We start from the raw sequence: 19,200 nt of genomic DNA on the forward strand, positions 1-19,200 counted from the left end.
GTCTATCCTTCCAAAACACTGAGTATCCTTGGATATTCAGCTCCCAAACCTGTTCTCCCTGTAACCATGTCTCAGTAATTGCCACCAAGTCATACCTATTTATCTCTATTTGCGCTGAGTTAAACATTCCTTAATATAAGGTTTTCAGGAAAGATAGGGAAGGGAGTGAAAGGAAGAGGGGTAATGGCATTGATTGAGGATAGCATTGCAGTGCTGGTGAGTGAGAAAGTCACAGAGTGGGGTCAAGGACAGAATCTAAGGAACAATAGAAATACCATTACACCCCTGGGGTACTATGTGAGCCACCAAATAGTGGGAAAAGTATAGAGGAACAAATTTGCAAGGAAATTACAGACAGATGCAAGAATTATAGAGCAGTTATAATGGGAGACTTTAATTATCCAAATATAGACTGGGTTGGTAGTAGTGGAGAGGGACAACAGTTCCTCGAGGTGTTCAGGAGAATTTGACAACAGTATGTTTCCAGTCGAAGATGAGGAGAGATGCTGCTGGAACTGGTTGTTGGAAATGAGGTGGGCCAGGTGGATTAAATATCAGTAAGGGAACATATAGGTGCAAGAGAATAGATTTTTAAAAAAATATATTGGGGTGTGTTGTGTTATCCTGTAAAAAAGGGTGTGTGTGTTTGTTTGTTTGTGTGTGTGTGTGTGTGTCATTAAGCCGGGCAAGAGTTTGCTAGCAGTCAGGTTGTCTGGGGGTTTAGAAACATGAAAAGGTTAATGTTGTTAAATTTGACATACAAGTAAATAGGTTAGATCTAACATTTGCATTTTTAGATAAGTTGAGAGGTTGTTTTAATATCGAAGGGGCCAGAGTTGGAAAGGAAAATGTCTGTATCTTGCAGGAGTCCAGAGGTAAACAGTAGTGGGGACATTTATTTCCGTTCACCCAAAAGCAAAGACAAGATGGAGACATGAAAGGTCTTATATTTGGAAGGGTTTGAGTTTCAAAGGGGTGTGAGAACAATAGGACTGAGATGAAAGGGGAAAAAGGTATATTAGAGTTACTGTGGATAGCTGTGTTTTTAACTATTGAGCTGGATAGCTGTCAAGCCCCTAAGCTGGAGATGGCTGGAGCTGTTTGAGCTGCTGAGAAGTCTTGGGCTGCAGCAAGCAGTTTCATTCCGAAGTAAATTCCATCATGAAGTGGAAAGGGTACAGGTCATGTGGTATACCTTTATTGAAGCTACAGCAGTCTGCCTTGTGTGATAATACTGGATTCCAGAATTAAATATCTATAAAGGAGTGTTACCTAGAAGTTGTTTCGTTGTGGGTTTGATCAAGTAGAGAGTTTTGGGGGATTGTTTTGAAGATTAACCTTAATTGAGTAACTGTAATTTTGTGTGTTTAAGTTTTCTTTTATGTTTGTTAATAAAACTTGTATGCTTATCTTTTAAAAACTCCAAAGTGTTACTGGGCCTCTGACCGCTGAGATTGATACAGCTTCTCCTCAGTGTTAGAATACAAAACAAATGGTTGTGACTCATGAGCCACATTTCCCTCTGGGACTTGGATTGCGCTGTAATTAACACCGGCTGTGGTCATGACTTAGGGGACAGTGATCGTTGTATTATAATGTTTAGGTTGACTAAGGACAAAGAGCAATTCAGAGTCAGATTAATTAATTGGGGGAAAGCCAACTTCAATGGGGTAAGAACAGACCTGGGGCAAATAATTTGGAATCAAAATTGTAACTGGGGGCAGGAGGTCAAATTTAGGAAGATGTGGTAAACCAAAGAGTAGAGACATATTAGGAGAGAAATGTACAAAAATGGGAAATGATAAACAGAACATGACAGGAAGGGACAGAGAGTATGAATCGAAAAGTAAGTCAGTAGATAAGGCTAGAAGTTACAAAAATAATAAAATGACGAAACTAAAGGCTCTGTATCTAAATGCAGGTAGAATTCAAAGCAAAACAGGTGAACTGATAACGCAAATATAAGCAAAAAAGTACGATCTGATAGCCATTAGAGACATGGCTGCAAGATGACACGGATTGGGACCTGATTATTGAAGTGTACGTGACATTTCGGAAGGATAAGAAGCTAGGAAAAGGTGGAGGGCTGGCTCTGTTAATTAATGATGGCATTAGCACATTAGAGATGGGTGACCTGAGTTCAGGAAACCAGGATGTAGAAGTGGTTTGGGTTGAGATGAGAAATGATAAAGGCAAATAGTGACTTGTGGGAGTGACGTACAGGCCCCCTAATTGTAACTACATGGTAGCGCAGAATATAAAAGAAGAGATAATAGAAGCTTTTCAGAAAGGTACAGCGTTAATCATGAGGGATTTTAATCTGCATATCGACTGAAAAAGTCAGATGGGCAAAGGTAGCATGGATGAGGAGTTCATAGAATGTTGTTGGATAGTTTCTTAACAGCACGTTCTGGAGCCAGCCAGAGAGCAGGCTATACTAGACCTGGTATTGAGCAACGGGATAGGATTAATTGATAACTCCATAGTGAAGGCACCCCGAGGTAGCAGCGATCATAATATGGTTGAATTTTACATTCGCTTTGAGGGAGCAAAGAGTGGATCCAAGACTAATATTTTAAACTTAAATAAGGGCAATTATGAGGGCATGAAAGCAGAGCTAGCTAAAGTGAACTGGCAATTTAGGTGAAGGGATAGGTCAGTAGAGATCCTGTTGCAGACATTTAAAGGGATATTTCAGAATACACAGAATAGGTACATTCCAATGAGAAAGAAACATTCTAAAGCAAGGGCCCACCATCTGTGGTTAACTAAAACAGTTAATGACAGCATCAAACTTAAAGATAAAGCATATAATTGTGCAAAGATGGGTGACAGGTCATAAGATTGGAAAAAATATGAAGAACAGCAAAAAATGACAAGAAGATTAATAAAGAGGAAAAATAAGGAGGGAAAAAGGGGGAGTACAAGAAGCTAGCTGGAAATATAAAGATGGATAGTAACAGTTACTATGGATATTTAAATAAGAACTAACAAAGTGAGTGTTGGTCCAAAAGAAAGTGAGCCTGGGGAATTAATAATGGAAGCTAAGAAGGTGGCAGATGGATTGAACAGGTATTTGGCATCGGTTTTCACTAAAGGGGTTACAAGTAACATCCTGGAAATAGCTGTAAATCAGGAAATGGGAGGGAGGGAGGAACTTGGGAAAACTACAATCACCAGGGAAGCGGTATTGAACGAATTGTTGGAACTGCAGGCTGACAAATCCTCAGGTCCTGATGGACTTCATCCTAGGGCCTTGAAAGAAGACTTCTTTCACGTGGCTAGTGAAATAGTTGATGCAGTGGTTTTAATTTTCCAAAATTCCCTGGATTTGTGAATCCGTTAGATTGGAAAATAGCAAATATAACTCTTTTATTCAAAAAGGGAGAGAAACAGAAAGCAGGAAACTACAGTCCAGGTACCTTAACATCTGTTATCAGGGAGAATGTTAGAAGCTATTATTAAAGACGTTATAGCTGGGCACTTAGAAAAGTTTCGGGCAATCAGACAGAGTCAACATGGTTTTCTAAAAGGGAAATCATGCTGAACCAGTTTATTCAAGTTCTTTTAAGGAGTAACATGTGCTGTGGATAAAGGGGAACCAGTGGATGTTCTGTTCTTAGATTTCCAGAAGGCATTTGATAAAGTGCCACATCAGAAATTATTGCAGAAAATAAAAGCTCATGATGTAGCGAGTAACATATTGGCATGGATAGAAGATTGGCCAGCTAACAGGAAACAGAGAGTAGGCATAAATCCATTTTTTTCTGGTTGGCAGGATGTGGTGAGTGGTACACCATAGGGATCAGTGCTGGGGTCTCAACTTTTTACAATTGATATAAATGACTTGGATGAAGAAACAGATGGTACAATTGCTAAATTTGCTGATGACACAAAGATAGATAGGAAAGTAAATTGTGAAGAGGATGTAAGGAGGCTACAAAGTGAAATAGCTAGGTTAGGTGAGCGGGCAAAGATCTGGTAAATGGAGTATAATGTGGGCAAATGTGAAATTGCAGAGTTCTCAAAGGGATTCAGAGGGATTTGGGTGTCCTAGTGCATAAACAACAAAAGGGTTGTATGCAGGTACAGCAGGTAATTAGGAAAGTCAGGAGAATGGGCAGGTTGTTTTATGAGGAAAGGATGGACAGGTTAGGCTTGTGTCCACTGGAGTTTAGAAGAATAAGAGGTGATCAAAATCTTTAAGATCCTGAGGGGCCTTGACAGGGTGGATGTGGAGAGGCTATTTCCTCTTGTGGGAGAATCTAAACCTCAGGGTTATGGTTAAAAAATAAGGGATTGCTTATTTAAGACAAAGATGAGGAGAATTTTGTTTTCACTCAGAGGGTAGTGAGTCTTTGAAGCTCTGTTCCTCAAAAGGCAGTGGAAGCAGAATCTTAGAATATTTCTCCTAATTAGTGTTTATAAATTTATATAGTAATTATGGTTTTGTACAGTGTGTAATGTACCTTTAAGAATAATACTTGTTAAGAAAGATCACATGATCTGAAGTAACCAATAGGAGAGTAGCACAGGCTATCTCAGCAGCCAGGTGGAGTTGGAGTTGAAAGCACACGTATAGTTGCTGCTGAGTATATTGTAGATAAACTTAATGTTTCCACCCTTCACAAGAAAATGATGAGCACGCCCCAGCTCCATAGAAACTTGTTTTACTGTGAAGTTTCTTAGATTCCTCACTGGTATGTGCTCGACAGATCAGAGACTGGACAAGTCGGGACCCAGTCCTGTCTCAAGTATGAGAACAAGTGCTACATGGTTGGTCTCAGGAGCCCGTATCTGACAAAATAAAACTTTACTTCAACAGAAGACATGAAATAACCAGCCAAGAGGGTGTCTTATTGTGGGGAGCACAAGTGATCGTTCCTCCAAAGGGAAGGGAGCCACTTTTCATTGAACTACACAGTGCCCATCCAGGAATTTCCCGAATGAAGACCATAGCACGTAGCTATCTATGGTGGCCTGGGATGGATGGTGAAATAGAGTTTAGTAAAGCACTGTGTGCAATGTCAGCAACCGCAAAAGTTGCCAGTGACAGCTCCGTTACAGCCATGGGAGTGGCTGGGTAGGCCCTGAGTGCGGTTACACATTGACTACATTGGACCTTTCCTAGGCACAATGTTTCATTGTTGTTGCTGATTCAATGGATGTATATGAGGTGAAGTCACCAACGTCAGTCGCTAGAATTGAGAAACTACCTCAGAGTTTTGCCATTCATGGACTACCATAAGTAATGGTTTATGATAACGGCATGGCATTTATGAGTGCTGAGTATCAATGGTTTATCAGCCTCAATGGTATCACTCTTGTGAAAACTGCATCGTACCAACCTTCCTCAAACGGACTGACCGAAAGGGTGGTTCAAACGTTCAAGGCAGGTATGAGAAAGCTAACTAGTGATTCTTTGGCAACCAAGCTAGCATGCTTTCTTTTTCATTACAGGACTACTCGTCACACAACAACAGGTGCCACACCTGCTGAATTATTGTTGAAATGCCGTCTCTGGACGAGATTGAGCTTAATAATGCCGAATTTAGAGGGGAAGGTGGAAAGGAGTCAGGGAAGCCAGAAAACTAGGCACAACTGGCACAGTTATAAGGGAGATTTACTGTGGGAAAGCAGGTGCACGTGAAAAACTTCGGGGAAGGACCAAAGTGGTTACTGGGTGTAGTAAGTGCAGGGACTGGTCCTCTATCTTACCATGTGGAGGTAGAAGGTTGGATCATCCATAAACATGTGGACCATTTAAAGAAGAGAGGCAAATCACCAAGATCTGGTTCCACCAGTGACCTTGACCAGGGCAAATTTCCAGTTGAGGGTACTCAACCCAGGACTGACATGTTCCTGCAAGAGTTGAGGATACAGAACTGCAGGTGCCCACTGAAGCACCTGATGTTCAGGCAATTCTGGAAAAGGAGATTCCTGAAAGAGAATCTGAAGTTGTGGAGCTGCAACGTTCCACACGGACCAGGAAGCCACCTGAAAGACTGAACGTGTAAATTCCTTACCCAGTGTAAATATTATATTGCCTTGAAAAATATGTACTTGTAAATATAATATGGATAGCCGAGTTAAAGGGGGAGGAATGTAGTAATTATGGTTTTGTTTAGTGTGTAATATACCTTTAGGAATAATACTTGTTAAGGAAGATCACATGACCTTAACCAATAGGGGAGCAGTGTGGGCTCCCTCAGCAGTCAGTGTAGAGATAGAGTTGGAGTTGAAACGTGTGTAGTTACTGCTGAGCATATTGTAAATAAACTTAAGGTTTCCACCCAAGACGTGTCTGCAGATCAATTCTATCAATAGTAGCAACTCAGCCACCCTTACAACAGTAAGATAAAGCAGAAAAAATGTGATTATGAGATTTCATGGGGTCTGGAGTCGATGTTGAGGACCCCAGGGCAACTTGCTCCCGACTGTATAGCCCTGTGCTGCCACCTCTGCTGGGTCTGTCCTGCCAGCATTTATTGCCCATCCCTAGTTCCCTTGAGAAGGTGGTGGTGAGCTGCCTTCTTGAACCGCTGCAGTCCATGTGGTGTAAGTACACCTATGTTGCTGTTAGGGAGGGAGTTCCAGGATTTTGACCCAGTGACAGTGAAGGAACGGCGATATATTTCCAAATCAGGATGGTGAGTGACTTGGAGGGGAACTTCCAGCTGGTGGTGTTCCCATGTGTCTGCTGCCCTTGTCCTTCTGTAGTGGTCATGGGAGGTGCTGTCTAAGGAGCCTTGGTGAGTTTCTGCAGTGCATCTTGTAGATGGTACACACACTGCTGTTACTGTGCGTCAGTGGTGGAGAGAGTGAATGTTTTTGCATGTGGTGCCAATCAAGCATGTTGCTTTGTCCTGGGTGGTGTCAAGCTTCTTGAGTATTGTCGGAACTGCACTCTTCCAGGCAAGTGGAGAGTATTCCATCATACTTCTGACTTGTACCTTGTAGATAGTGGACAGACTTTGGGGGGGTCAGGAGGTGAGTTACTCACTGCATGATTCCTAGTCTCTGATGTATTGCAAATATATTTAATTAATTTAATTTAAATTCACCCAGCTGCCTTACTGTGATTCGAATTGACATTTCCAGGTCATAAGTTCCAACTCCTGGATTACTCACCTAGTTAGAGAATCACTATGTGACTTTTCTCACTAATGTATGACAGTCCACCTCTTGACATTTTAATTCTCTTTTCTATTCCCATTCTGATGCTTGTATTTCCAGCTTGTTATTTAGGTTTTGGAATCAGCACACCTGACTCAATCCACTGTTTCAGCTGATTCACAGCATTCACTGAGGATCAGCTTTTGTCTTTCAGCCCCAACATCAACAACTGATCCATAAAATGTTCAGAGTCAAACTTCCCTGACTGTGACCGATCCTTAAAGAATTTGGAGTCAAACATCTTAACTCATTGTTTAAACCTAATGATGGTGACACCGTGCTGACAATATGTTCTATTTCCTGTTTCATAGGCCTGCTTTGAGACAAAGTGCCAGGATGTGAGGCTGTTCAATGTACAGAACTGTGACCAGACCTGTAATAACAAAGGGGTATGAAATTAATCACTTCTCCTATCAGTCAAGCTGATAGATTCATTTGGATGGTATGGAATGATGATATTATAATGTTAAATCCTTATCAGTTATTATTATAATATGATTTCATTATGCTAAACCTTATTAGTTTGGCTTCGAATAATGTATTGTGTTCAACTCTGGACACTTCTCATTCAGAAGGATGTTAAGAGAGTGTGAATGAGATCTTTACTAAAATGCTACCAGAAATGAAAGACTCCAGTTACATGGAGATACTGTAGAAACGGGGATGTTGTTTTAAGTAAGAGTAAGCTAAGATCTTTGGTCAGACAGATTTTTGGTCTCTTGGGGAATGAAGGGATATGGGGAGTGGGCAGGAAAGTGGAGTTGATCGTATTGAATGGTGGAGCAGACTTCATGGGCCGTATGCTCTACTCCTGCTCCCATTTCTTATGTACTTGTGTTAAGGGGGGGATTTGATAGAAGTATTCAAAACTATGTTGGAGTTTGACAAAGTGATTAAGGAGAATCTGTTTCCAGTAACAGGTGGATGGGGAACCAGGGAATGCAGAGTTCAGGTAAATATAAAGCTGAGGAAATGAAGGGAAAAACGCTTACACAGTGAGTTGTTGGTGGAAAGGGCGGTGGAAGCAGATTCAATACAACAGCAACTTCTACTTCTATAGCACCGCTCATGCACAAAAGGTTCATCCAAAGGTTCTTTACAGGAGTGTCATAGAGTCCTAGATTCGATATGGCACAGGGAAGGCCATTAGGTCCATGTTGGACCTGTAGAGCAATCCAGTCAGTCTCACTTCCACTTTCTCTCCCCGTAGCTCTGCAACTTTATTTCCCTCAAGTGCCAATCTAAATTCCTTGTGAAATAATTAATTGTTGCTTCTTCCACCACCCTCAGGGTCAACGAGTTCCAAACCATTATCAGTCAGTCACTGTGTAAAAATGTTCTTCCTCACATTCCCCCCACATCTCTTGCCCAAAATCTTAAATCAAGTTGTGAGCCCTTGTACCATCAGCTCAGAGAACATTTCTTCTTTCTCATATCCAAATCTGTCATAATCTTGCGCACCTCGATCAAAGCTCCCCTCAATCTCCTTTGCTCCAAGGAGAACAATCCCAGCTTCTCTAATCTAACCTTGTTGCTAAAATCCCTCATCATGGGACCTTTCTGGCAAATATTATCTGCACCCTCTCAAGGATCCTCACACCCTTCCTATAGTATGGTAACCAGAACTGGGCCCAATACTTAATCTGTGAACCAGATCTCTATACACATTCAACATAACGTTTATTTGATTCATTCACAGGATGTGGGCTTTGCTGGCTGGGCCAGCACTTATTGCCCATCCCTAGTTGCCCTTGAGAAGGTGGTGGTGAGCTGCGTTCTTGAACCGCTGCAGTCCATGTGGTGTAGGTACACCCACAGTGCTGTTAGGGAGGGAGTTCCAGGATTTTGATCCAGCGATACTGAAGGAACGGTGATATATTTCCAAATGAGGCTAGTGACTGACTTGGAGGGGAACATCCAGGTGTTAGTGTTCCCATCTATCTGCTATATCTTCTAAAATAAAAGCAAAATACAATGGATGCTGGAAATCTGAAATAAAAACAGAAAATCCTAGGAATATTCACCATCTCTGGCAGCAGTTATGGAGAGAGAAACAAAGTTAATGTTTTGAGTCCAATGTGATTCCTCTTCAGAATTGAAGAAGTCATAGTCAACTCGAGCTCTTCAGAACTGAAGAATAGTCATATTTGACTCAAAACGTTAACTCTGAGGGCGGAATCGTCCCAGATTTGCACTAAGTGTGGTAGCAGGCGGGTAAAACGATATTTTACCCCTCGGCTGCAATGGCAGCTTTTCCTGCCCTATCATCCCAAACCCACCGCATTAATTATACATTCCCAGGAAACACACCGTTTCCATAGTGGGTGGGCTCTCGTTTACCTGCCGCGCCATCACCCCACCACTTCAAAATATCAACACGACATGTCAACTCTGTTTCTCTCTCCACCTCTGCTGTCAGACCTGCTGAGTTTTTCCAGCATTTTCTGTTTTTATTTCAGATTTCCAGCCTTTGCAGTATTTTGCTTTTATCAAGATTCCAAATTCTTTGCAACCACTGTCACAGTGCATCCTGTCACCTTCAAAGATCGATGTACACACACCCACAGGTTCTTCCATCCCTGCACACCCTTTAGAATAGTGTCATTGGGCAGAGTTTTACTGGTCCTGTGGAGATAGGATTGGAGGCAGGTGAGCTGCTAACTGGCATAGGCCTATCTCTCTGATGTCCTCTCACCACTGACCAATGTTATCAGATGTGAGTTTCAGGACAGATCAGTGACTGAGATTGACAGACAGCAGATAATTAAGGTCATTAAACAGCCAATTATATTCCTGATTTTATTAATGGCGCACAGAATGCGTGGAGGCTTGGAATCAAACCCACTCTAACAAGGTGGACAAATGAACACATTTTAAAAACTATTTTCCCAAACTGTGGCCATTTTGATCATTTCTGTCATATCCTCTCTCAGCACAAAAACAGCCCAGGATCTTTCTGTAAGTCCTGGGAATGAATTGTTTTCTGTTACCCACCTTTTGTCAGTCCAAGTTTCTTTGATATTCGGACCCTTTGAGGACTGACATGGGTTATTTCATCACTGCTGTAGAATAGTCTGTAAACAGCCCCACACTTGTTTATATTGAAGGAAAGAGAAGGCCATTCATTGGTGAATTAGCTGAGGATGATTGGACTGAATTCCCTATCATGATATCTTTGCTGACTGCATTCCCACATGCACAGTTATGACTCCAACTTCTGAATGGTTTTGCTCATTGCCTCATTTTACATAGAAACTAGGAGCAGGAGTAGGTCATTCGGCCCTTTGATCCTGCTCCACCTTTCAGTATGATCATGGCTGACCCTCTATCTCAGCGCCATACTCCCGGTCTCTCCCCATACCCCATTATATCTTTAGAGTTTAGAAATCTACCTGTTTCCTTCTTAAATATATTCAGTGATTTGCCCTCTACACACCACTGTGGTAGAGAATTTCACAGGCTCACCACCCTCTGAGTGAAGAAGTTTCTCCTTATCTCAGTCCTAAATGGCCTACCCCGTATCCTGAGACTGTGACCCCTTGTTCCAGCCAAAGGAAACATCATCCCTGCATTCAGTCTGTCCAGCCCTGTCAGAATTTTATACACTTCAGTGAGATCCCCCTCTCATTCTTCTAAACTCCAGTGAATGCAGGCCTGATCATCCCAGCCTCTCCTCATACAACAATCCTGCCAAGTGATTGCCACTTAGCAGCCCAAACCTGGTCTTGGCTGCATATGGACATGGACTGCTTCAGTTTCAGAGTCGGCGCGAATGGTACTGAACATTGTGCAGTCATCAGCCACTTCTGACCTTATAATAGAGGGAAGGTTATTGGTGAAGCAGCTGAAGATGGTTGGGCTTACCCTGAGGAACTCCTGCAGTGATGTCCTGGAACTAAACTGATTGACCTCAACAATCACAACCATCTTCCTCTCTGCTGGGTGCGACTCCAGTGGAATCAGTCTGGTGAACCTTCGCTGCACTCCTTCCATGGCAAGTATATCCTTTCTTAGGTAAGGAGACCAAAGTTGCACACAATACTCCAGGTATTGTCTCGCCAAGGCCCTGTACAGCTGCAGTAAGACATCCTTGCTCCTGTACTCAAATCCTCTCGCAATGAAGGCCAACAAACCATTTGCCTTCCTAACTGCTTGCTGCACATACATGTTGCTTTCAGTGATTGGTGTACAAGGGCACCCAGGTCCCTTTGTACATCAACATTCCCCAATCTATCACCATTTAAATAATACTCGGCCATTCTCTTCTTTCTGCCAAAGTGGATAACTTCACACTTATCCATGTTATAGTGTATCTACCATGTATTTGCCCAGTCACACAATTTGCCCTGAAGCTTTTTAACTCCCTCCACCACTCACATTCCCACCTAGCTTTATGTCATCAGCAAACTTGGAAATATTGCATTTGGTTCCCCCGTCTAAATCATTGATATATATTGTGAATAGCTGGGGCCCAAGCACTGATCCCTGCGGTACCCCACTATGGTACACCACTAGCCTGCCACTCTGAAGAATTTATTCCTACTCCCTGTTTCCTGCCTGTTAACCAATTCTCAATCCATGCCAATATATTACCCCCGATCCCATGTGCTTTAATTTTACACACTGACCTCTTATGTGGGACTTTATCAAAAGCTTTCTGAAAATCCAAATACACCACATCCACTGGTTCTCCCTTATCTATTCTGCTAGTTATATCCTCCAAAACTCCAGTAGGTTACTTTGTGTGTTTTAAAATTCTTCACTATTTCATTTTATGTGAATCTATTTAATGTGAATGAAGACATTTTACCTGCTGTTAAATTTGTTTCAGGTCTGTAACAATAAAGATCAGTGTCACTGTCAGGAAGGTTGGGCTCCCCCATTTTGTGCTGTCAGAGGAATAGGTGGCAGCATCGACAGTGGACCTATGAATGTCACAACACCAGGTAATCATTTCGGTTATTTACTGTGTTGTTACTCATCGTCATTTTTCTCCCTGCTTTGTCTTTCTCTGTGCTGCTCACCATGCGTTCTCCATCTGAGGTTACTGAACAGTTCCAGTCATTTTTCACATCACGTTTCAGTTACAAGCTCCACCGACTGTGCAACTTTATTTTCCCTAAAGTACAGGGTAGGCAGCTTCCATGACCTTCTGCGGAAGAGAATTCCACACACCAACAACCCTTTGGGTGAAAACATTTCTCCTCATCTCTGTCTTAAAAGGGACTCCTTTTTATTTTTAAACTATGTCGCCTAGTTCTAGTCTCCCCCGCAAGGGGAAACATCCCCCTGGTATGCACCCTGATAAGTGCCCTCAGGATTTTATAGGTTCCAATAAGAGCATCTCTCATTCTGGTAAACTCCAATGGGTATAGGTCTAACCTGTTCAACATTCCTTCATAAGACAGCCCTTTCAAACCAAGAATGAGCCCAGTAAACCTTCTCTGAACTGCTTCTAAAGCAATTATATCATTGATTAAATAAGAAGACCAAAACTGCACACAATACTCCAAATGTTGTCTCACCAAGACCCTGTACAACTGTAGTAAAACCTCCCCGCTTTTATATTCCATTCCCCTCACAATAAACACTAACATTCCATTTCCCTTCCTAATCACTTGCTGCACCTACTTTATGTGATTGACACCAGGGCACCCAGATCCCAAGTTCAGCAATCTCTTTGAATTTAAGTAGATCCTGCTTCTCTATTCTTCGTATCTCAGTGAACAAGTTCACTATACCCACATTGTACTCCATCTTGCCCACTCACTTAACCCTGTCTATATCCCTTTGTGGGCTCTTTACCTCCTCTTAATAATTCACTTTCCTACCTATCTTGGTGTCATCAGCAAATTTAGCAGCCATACATTCAGTCCCTTCATCCATGTAATTGATGTAGATCGAAAATAGTTCAGGAACCAGCATTGATCCCTGTGGTATTCCACTAGTTACAGTATGTCTATCAAAAAAATATCCATTTATCCCTACTATCTGCTTCCTGTTAGCTAACCAATCCTTCCTCCATGCTAATATGTTACCCGCTACACCATGTGCTCTTATCTTTTGTAGTAACCTTTGATGTGGCACCTTATTGAGTGGCTTTTGAAAATCAAAATACACCACATCTACCAGTTCCCCTTTATCCACCCTGAATGTTATTTTGTCAAAGAAACTCTATCTTTTTTTTCATTCACTCATGGGATGTGGGCATTGCTGGCGAGGCATTTATAGTCAATCTGTAATTGTCCTTGATAAGGTGGTGGTGAGCTATCTTCCTGAACTGCTGCAGTCCATTAGTTAAATATGATTTCTCTTTCACAAAACCATGTTGACTCTGCCTCATCAAATCGTGATTATCTAAGTATCCTGCTAAAACCTCCTTAATAATGGATTTTAGTGATTTCCCTATGACAGAGGGTTAGGCTAACTGACCTATAGTTTTCTGCTTTCTACCTCCCTCCATTCTTGAATAAAGGAGCTAAATTAGCTATCTTCCAATCTGCTGGAACCTTTCCAGAATCTAACGAACCTTGGAAGATTATAACAAATGCATTTACTGCCTCTGCAGCCACTCCTTTTAAGGTCCTAGTATGCAGGCCATCTGGTCCTGGAGACTTGTCATCCTTTAGGTCTAATAGTTTTCCTAGCACCCTTTCCCTGGTGATAGTGATTGTATTAAGTTCAGCCCTCCCTATCATCTCTTGATTTTCAAATATCTTTGGGAAGTTTTCTAACTCCTCTACCATGAAGTATAGTACCACAAAATACCTGTTCAATGACTCTGCCATTTCCTTGTTTTCCATTATCAATTCCCAGACTCACTGTCTAAAGGACCAACAATAGCTTTAGTTACTTCTTTCCTATTCCTATACTTGTAGAAACTCATATTATTTGTTTTTATATAACTAGCTAGCTTTCTCTCATAATCTACTTTCTGCCTCTTTATTAGCTTTTTTATCATTCTTTGCTTTTTAAAGTCTGTCCAATCCTCTGACCCACCACTAATCTTTGCCAATTTATGCCATGTTTCTTTCAATTCAATACTCTCCTTAGCTTCCTTATTTATCCACGGATGATGTATCGTTCTCAAAGAGCCTTTCTCACTGGGATAAATCTTTTCTGAATGTTATTAAATATCTCCTTAAAAGTCTGCCACTGCAGCTCTACTGCCCTACCTTTTAATCTGGTTTCCCTGTTCACCTTAGCCAGCTCTGACTTCATACTCTCATAGCGTTTAAAACACTAGTCATGGACCCACACTTCTCCATTACAAACTGAACATGAAATTCTATCATGTTGTGATCACTGTGACCTAGAGGCTCCTTTACCATGAGGCTATTGATAGATTCTGTCTCATTGTACATTACCAGGTCCAGGGTAGCCTGCTCCCTTGTTGGCTCCAGAACATACTGCTCAAAGAAATTGAACTGAAAACGCTCTATGAATTCCTTTTCCAGACCACCTTTGCCAATCTGATTTTCCCAATCTACTTGTAGATTAAAATCACCCATGATTATCTGGTATCTTTACTATACACCCCATTTGTTTCGTCCTGTACGCTCTGTCCTACAGTGTAACTACTGTTACTGCCTTATAAACGACCCTCACAAGTGACCTTTCACCTTTATCATTTCTTATCTCTACTGATACTGATTCTGCATCTTGGTCTTTCAGGCTAAGGTCTTCTTTCAGGACTGAACGGATGTTATCCTTAATTAACAGAGCTACCCCACCACCTTTTCCTAGCTTCCTGTTGTTCCAATATGTCAAATACTCTTCAGCATTCCGGTCCTAGCCTTGGTCACCTTTCAACCATGTCTCTGTAATGCCTATCAGGTCACACATATTATTCTCTATCTGTGCTAACAATTCATTCTTTTGTTTCAAATGCTATGTGCATTCAGATACAGGGCCTTAACCTCCATTTTCAGCTTCATCTGCTGGTGAACTCTTACAATTGTATGTTCTGACCCTTCTTGTCACACTCTGGAACTCATTCCCCAAATTGGCGCCCTGCTCAATTACTTTGTTGTTACTGCCGCAAATGGGTCCTTTGGATCTGTTCAGGGTTCCCTGGAAGCTGTAACAACACCTACATGCTAAGGCAGTCCCAGATGACCAACGTTCTCAGGCCAACCACGTATCTTTACTGGTGGATATTGGGTTAAGAGACAGCTACTAATGCCTGTGAGGAATCCTAGCACAGATGCAGAGGAGAGATACAACAGGACAGCTCGAGAAATGATTGAGCAGGTGAAAGGCTTTCTGATGCCTGGATAGACCCAGTGGAGCCCTTCAGTGCAGCCAAGCAAGGGGCTGGCTTATTGATGTGTTGTGCTCTGCACAACCTGATGCTGTAGAGCGGCAAAGCTTTGAACAATGAGGGCAACATGGAGCACAATGCCTCCTTTGAGGCTGAGGGTATGGAGGGGGAAAGTGACCATGATGACATCCCTAAGAGACAGCAGACAAGGTGACTCACTGCTACAGACATGTTTCATTTGAGCCTTACCTCGTCAATCCAATAAATCTTACATCCTCTGCAGACCTGTTACTGTTTCGTCAATTCCCTTACCCATTCCCTGGACATGTCATCACACGAGGAAACAGCAGGCAAAATGCATTGACCTCATCCGGTGTGATCCTTCCCATAATACCCTTTGCAGAATCCAGTGAACTGTTAATGGCTCAATAGAGTTTAAAACAGTAACAGATTCTTTTAGTGGTTCACCATTTCTGAATTCAAAAAAGACACATACACAGCAAGGTGACATCATAAACAAAATATAGTCCTGTCAAAGCCAAATGCAGCCAGCTGGACTTTCTCATGTGCTTGTGAGTGACCCCATGCAGTACTTTTCCTGTGCTGTCAGCTGACATGGAGGCAGACTGCTGACCTCTCTGCTCTGTGGTTTTTGTTTGTAGTGGTCATTCTCTAGTTGCCTCAGGCCTAGAGGACCCCAGCATACTGGCAACCTATTTGACGCACAAATGGTAAAGAACGATTGTTGATTCTGCACCTGTCAATCATATTTACCATTCGCACGTCAATTGTACTTTACCATTGGCATGTCAATCATACCTTACCATCTGCGTGACAGATTGAAGGTGGCTCTTATTTCTGCTTTGTTGCATCACAACATTCACATCCCCTGATCTGTTGCCAAGATCATATTCTTGGTCTGACTTATAATTATGAATATCATCGAAGAAAGCTCTCTTAAAGAATCTTGCATGCTTACTCACAGCACTGGTTCTCCTTGCATTCCATCTCTGTCAACACTCTTGCCTTCTTGATTCTGCTTCTTCATATTCTCTTCTCTATTTGCTTCCTGTGGCTTTCTGTCAACTTTTTGCCCTCACCTCTTCATCCTGTCTGGCTCTACATGCTGCCTGTCATTTTCCCTTACTAAGTAATAACATGTGATGTCTCAGCACATAACTTATATGAAACTGTTAATGATGCAGCAGATGATGTGTCCAAGGGGGATCAAATCCACGAGGGAAACCTGATCACACGGTCACAACGGTTTTGCAATTTGTATTTATTATGAGATGCGTGCCCTCAATTCAGAAGTACCAAGACTTTAGAGGTTTTTTTTTAGAAAACTAAATTAAACATTTATTAACAAAAGAAAATATTTCAAGCACATGTATACATCGTCCAACCTGGCACAGACTGTTCCAACAAGTAGCAATATTGTAGATTTATACAATCCTGACCAGTAACTGATTTCAGTAATTTACACCTGGGACAGTGCATCTGTAATCATATTATCTTTACCGGCGATTTAGCTTTGAGGGATGTTTCATTTTCTATTAAAGAATCAACCTGAACTGATGCTCCCTCTAATTCCTCTTGAAGTTACTGTATTTTACATTTTTTTTTATTCATTCACGGGATGTGGGCTTTGCTGGCTGGGCCAGCATTTATTGCCCATCCCTAGTTGCCCTTGAGAAGGTGGTGGTGAGCTGCCTTCTTGAACTGCTGCAGTCCATGTGGTGTAGGTACACCCACAGTGCTGTTAGGGAGGGAGTTCCAGAATTTTGACCCAGTGACAGTGAAGGAATGGTGATATATTTCCAAGTCAGGATGGTGAGTGACTTGGGGGAGAACTTCCAGGTGGTGGTGTTCCCATCTATCAGCTGCCCTTGTCCTTCTAGATGGTAGTGGTCGTGGGTTTTGAAGGTACTGTCGAAGGAGCCTTGCATCTTGTAGATGGTGCACACACTGCTGCTACTGTGCATCAGTGGTGGAGGGAGTGAATGTTTGTGGATGTGGTGCCAATCAAGCGGTTGCTTTGACCTGGATGGTGTCAAGCTTTTTGAGTGTTGTGGGAGCTGCACTCATCCAGGCAAGTAGTGATTATTCCATCACACTCCTGACTTGTGTCTTGTAGATGGTGGACAGGCTTTGGGGAGTCAGGAGGTGAGTTACTCACTGCAGGATTCCTAGCCTCCGACCTGCTCTTATAGCCACAGTATTTATTTGGCTAGTCCAGTTCAGTTTCTGGTCAATGGTAATCCTGAGGACGTTGATAGTGGGGGATTTGGTGATGGTAATGTCATTGAATATCAAGGGGCGATGGTTGGATTCTCTCTTGTTGGAGATGGTCATTTCCTGTCACTTGTGTGGTGTGAATGTTACTTGCCACTTGTCAGCCCCCGGCTGGATATTGTCCAGGTCTTGCTGAATTTGGATATGGACATGAATCTGAGAAGTTATGAATGGTGCTGAACATTGTGCAATCATCAGCGAACATCCCCACTCCTGACCTTATGATGGAAGGAAGGTCATTGATGAAGCAGCTGAAGATGGTTGGGCCAAGGACACTACCCTGAGGAACTCCTGCAGTGATGTCCTGGAGCTGAGATGACTGACCTCCAACAACCACAACCATCTTCCTTTGTGCTGGGTATGACTCCAACCAGTAGGGAGTTTTCCCCCTGATTCCCATTGACTCCAGTTTTACTCGGGCTCCTTGATGCCACACTCGGTCAAATGCTGCCTTGATGTGAAGGGCAGTCACTCTCACCTCACCTCGGGAGTTCAGCTCTTTTGTCCATGCTTGAACCAAGGCTGTAATGAGGCCAGGAGCTGAGTGATCCTGGCAGAATCCAAACTGGGCATCAGTGAGCAGGTTATTGCTAAGCAAGTGCTGCTTGATAGTGTTGATGACCCCTTCTATTACTTTACTGATGATGCAGAGTAGACTGATGGGGCAGTAATGGGTTCGGTTGAACTTGTCCTTCTTTGTGTATACAGGACATACCTGGGCAATTTTCCACATTGCCGAGTAGATGCCAGTGTTGTAGCTGTACTGGAACAGCTTGGCTAGGGGCATGGCAAGTTCTGGAGCACAAGTCTTCAGTGCTATTGCCAGAATATTTTCAGGACCCACAGCTTTTGCAGTATCCAGTGCCTTCAGCTGTTTCTTGATATCATGTGGAGTGAATCAAATTGACTGAAGATTGGCATCTGTGATGCTGGGGACATCCAGAGGAGGCTGAGATGGATCATCCACTCGGCACTTCTGGCTGAAGATTGTAGCAAATGCTTCAGCCTTATCTTTTGCACTGATGTGCTGGGCTCCTCCATCATTGAGGATGGGGATATGTGTGAAGCCTCCTCCTCCAGTGAGTTGTTTAATTGTCCACCACCATTCACAACTGGATGTGGCAGGACTGCAGAGCTTAGATCTGATCCGTTAGTTGTGGGATCGCTTAGCTCTGTCTATCACTTGCTGCTTATGCTGTTTGGCAAGTAGTCCTGTGTTGTAGCTTCACCAGGTTGACACTTCATTTTTATATATGCCTGGTGCTGCTCCTGGCATGTCCTCCTGCACTCTTCATTGAACCAGGGTTGATCCCCTGGCTTGATGATAATGGTAGAGTGGGGGATATGCCGGGCCATGAGGTTACAGATTGTGTTCGAGTACAATTCTGCTGCTGCCGATGGCCCACAGAGCCTCATGGATGTCCAGTCTTGAGCTGCCAGATCTGTTCAAAATCTATCCCATTTAG

The 19,200-nt window shown here is 42.6% G+C and overlaps 1 protein-coding gene across 1 annotated transcript in view; it reads left to right on the forward strand.

Annotated features, from left to right (window-relative positions):
• Positions 1-19,200, forward strand: part of LOC121276090 (disintegrin and metalloproteinase domain-containing protein 12-like) — a 215,287-nt gene that overhangs the window by 94,781 nt on the left and 101,306 nt on the right. Inside the window, exons 7-8 of the mRNA XM_041184030.1 lie at positions 7,488-7,565; positions 12,008-12,122. Coding sequence (XP_041039964.1) covers positions 7,488-7,565; positions 12,008-12,122 — 193 coding nt within the window. The remainder of the gene's footprint in view (positions 1-7,487; positions 7,566-12,007; positions 12,123-19,200) is intronic.

This window comes from Carcharodon carcharias, chromosome 1 (genome assembly GCF_017639515.1).
Source record: "Carcharodon carcharias isolate sCarCar2 chromosome 1, sCarCar2.pri, whole genome shotgun sequence".
Lineage (NCBI taxonomy): Eukaryota > Metazoa > Chordata > Chondrichthyes > Lamniformes > Lamnidae > Carcharodon > Carcharodon carcharias.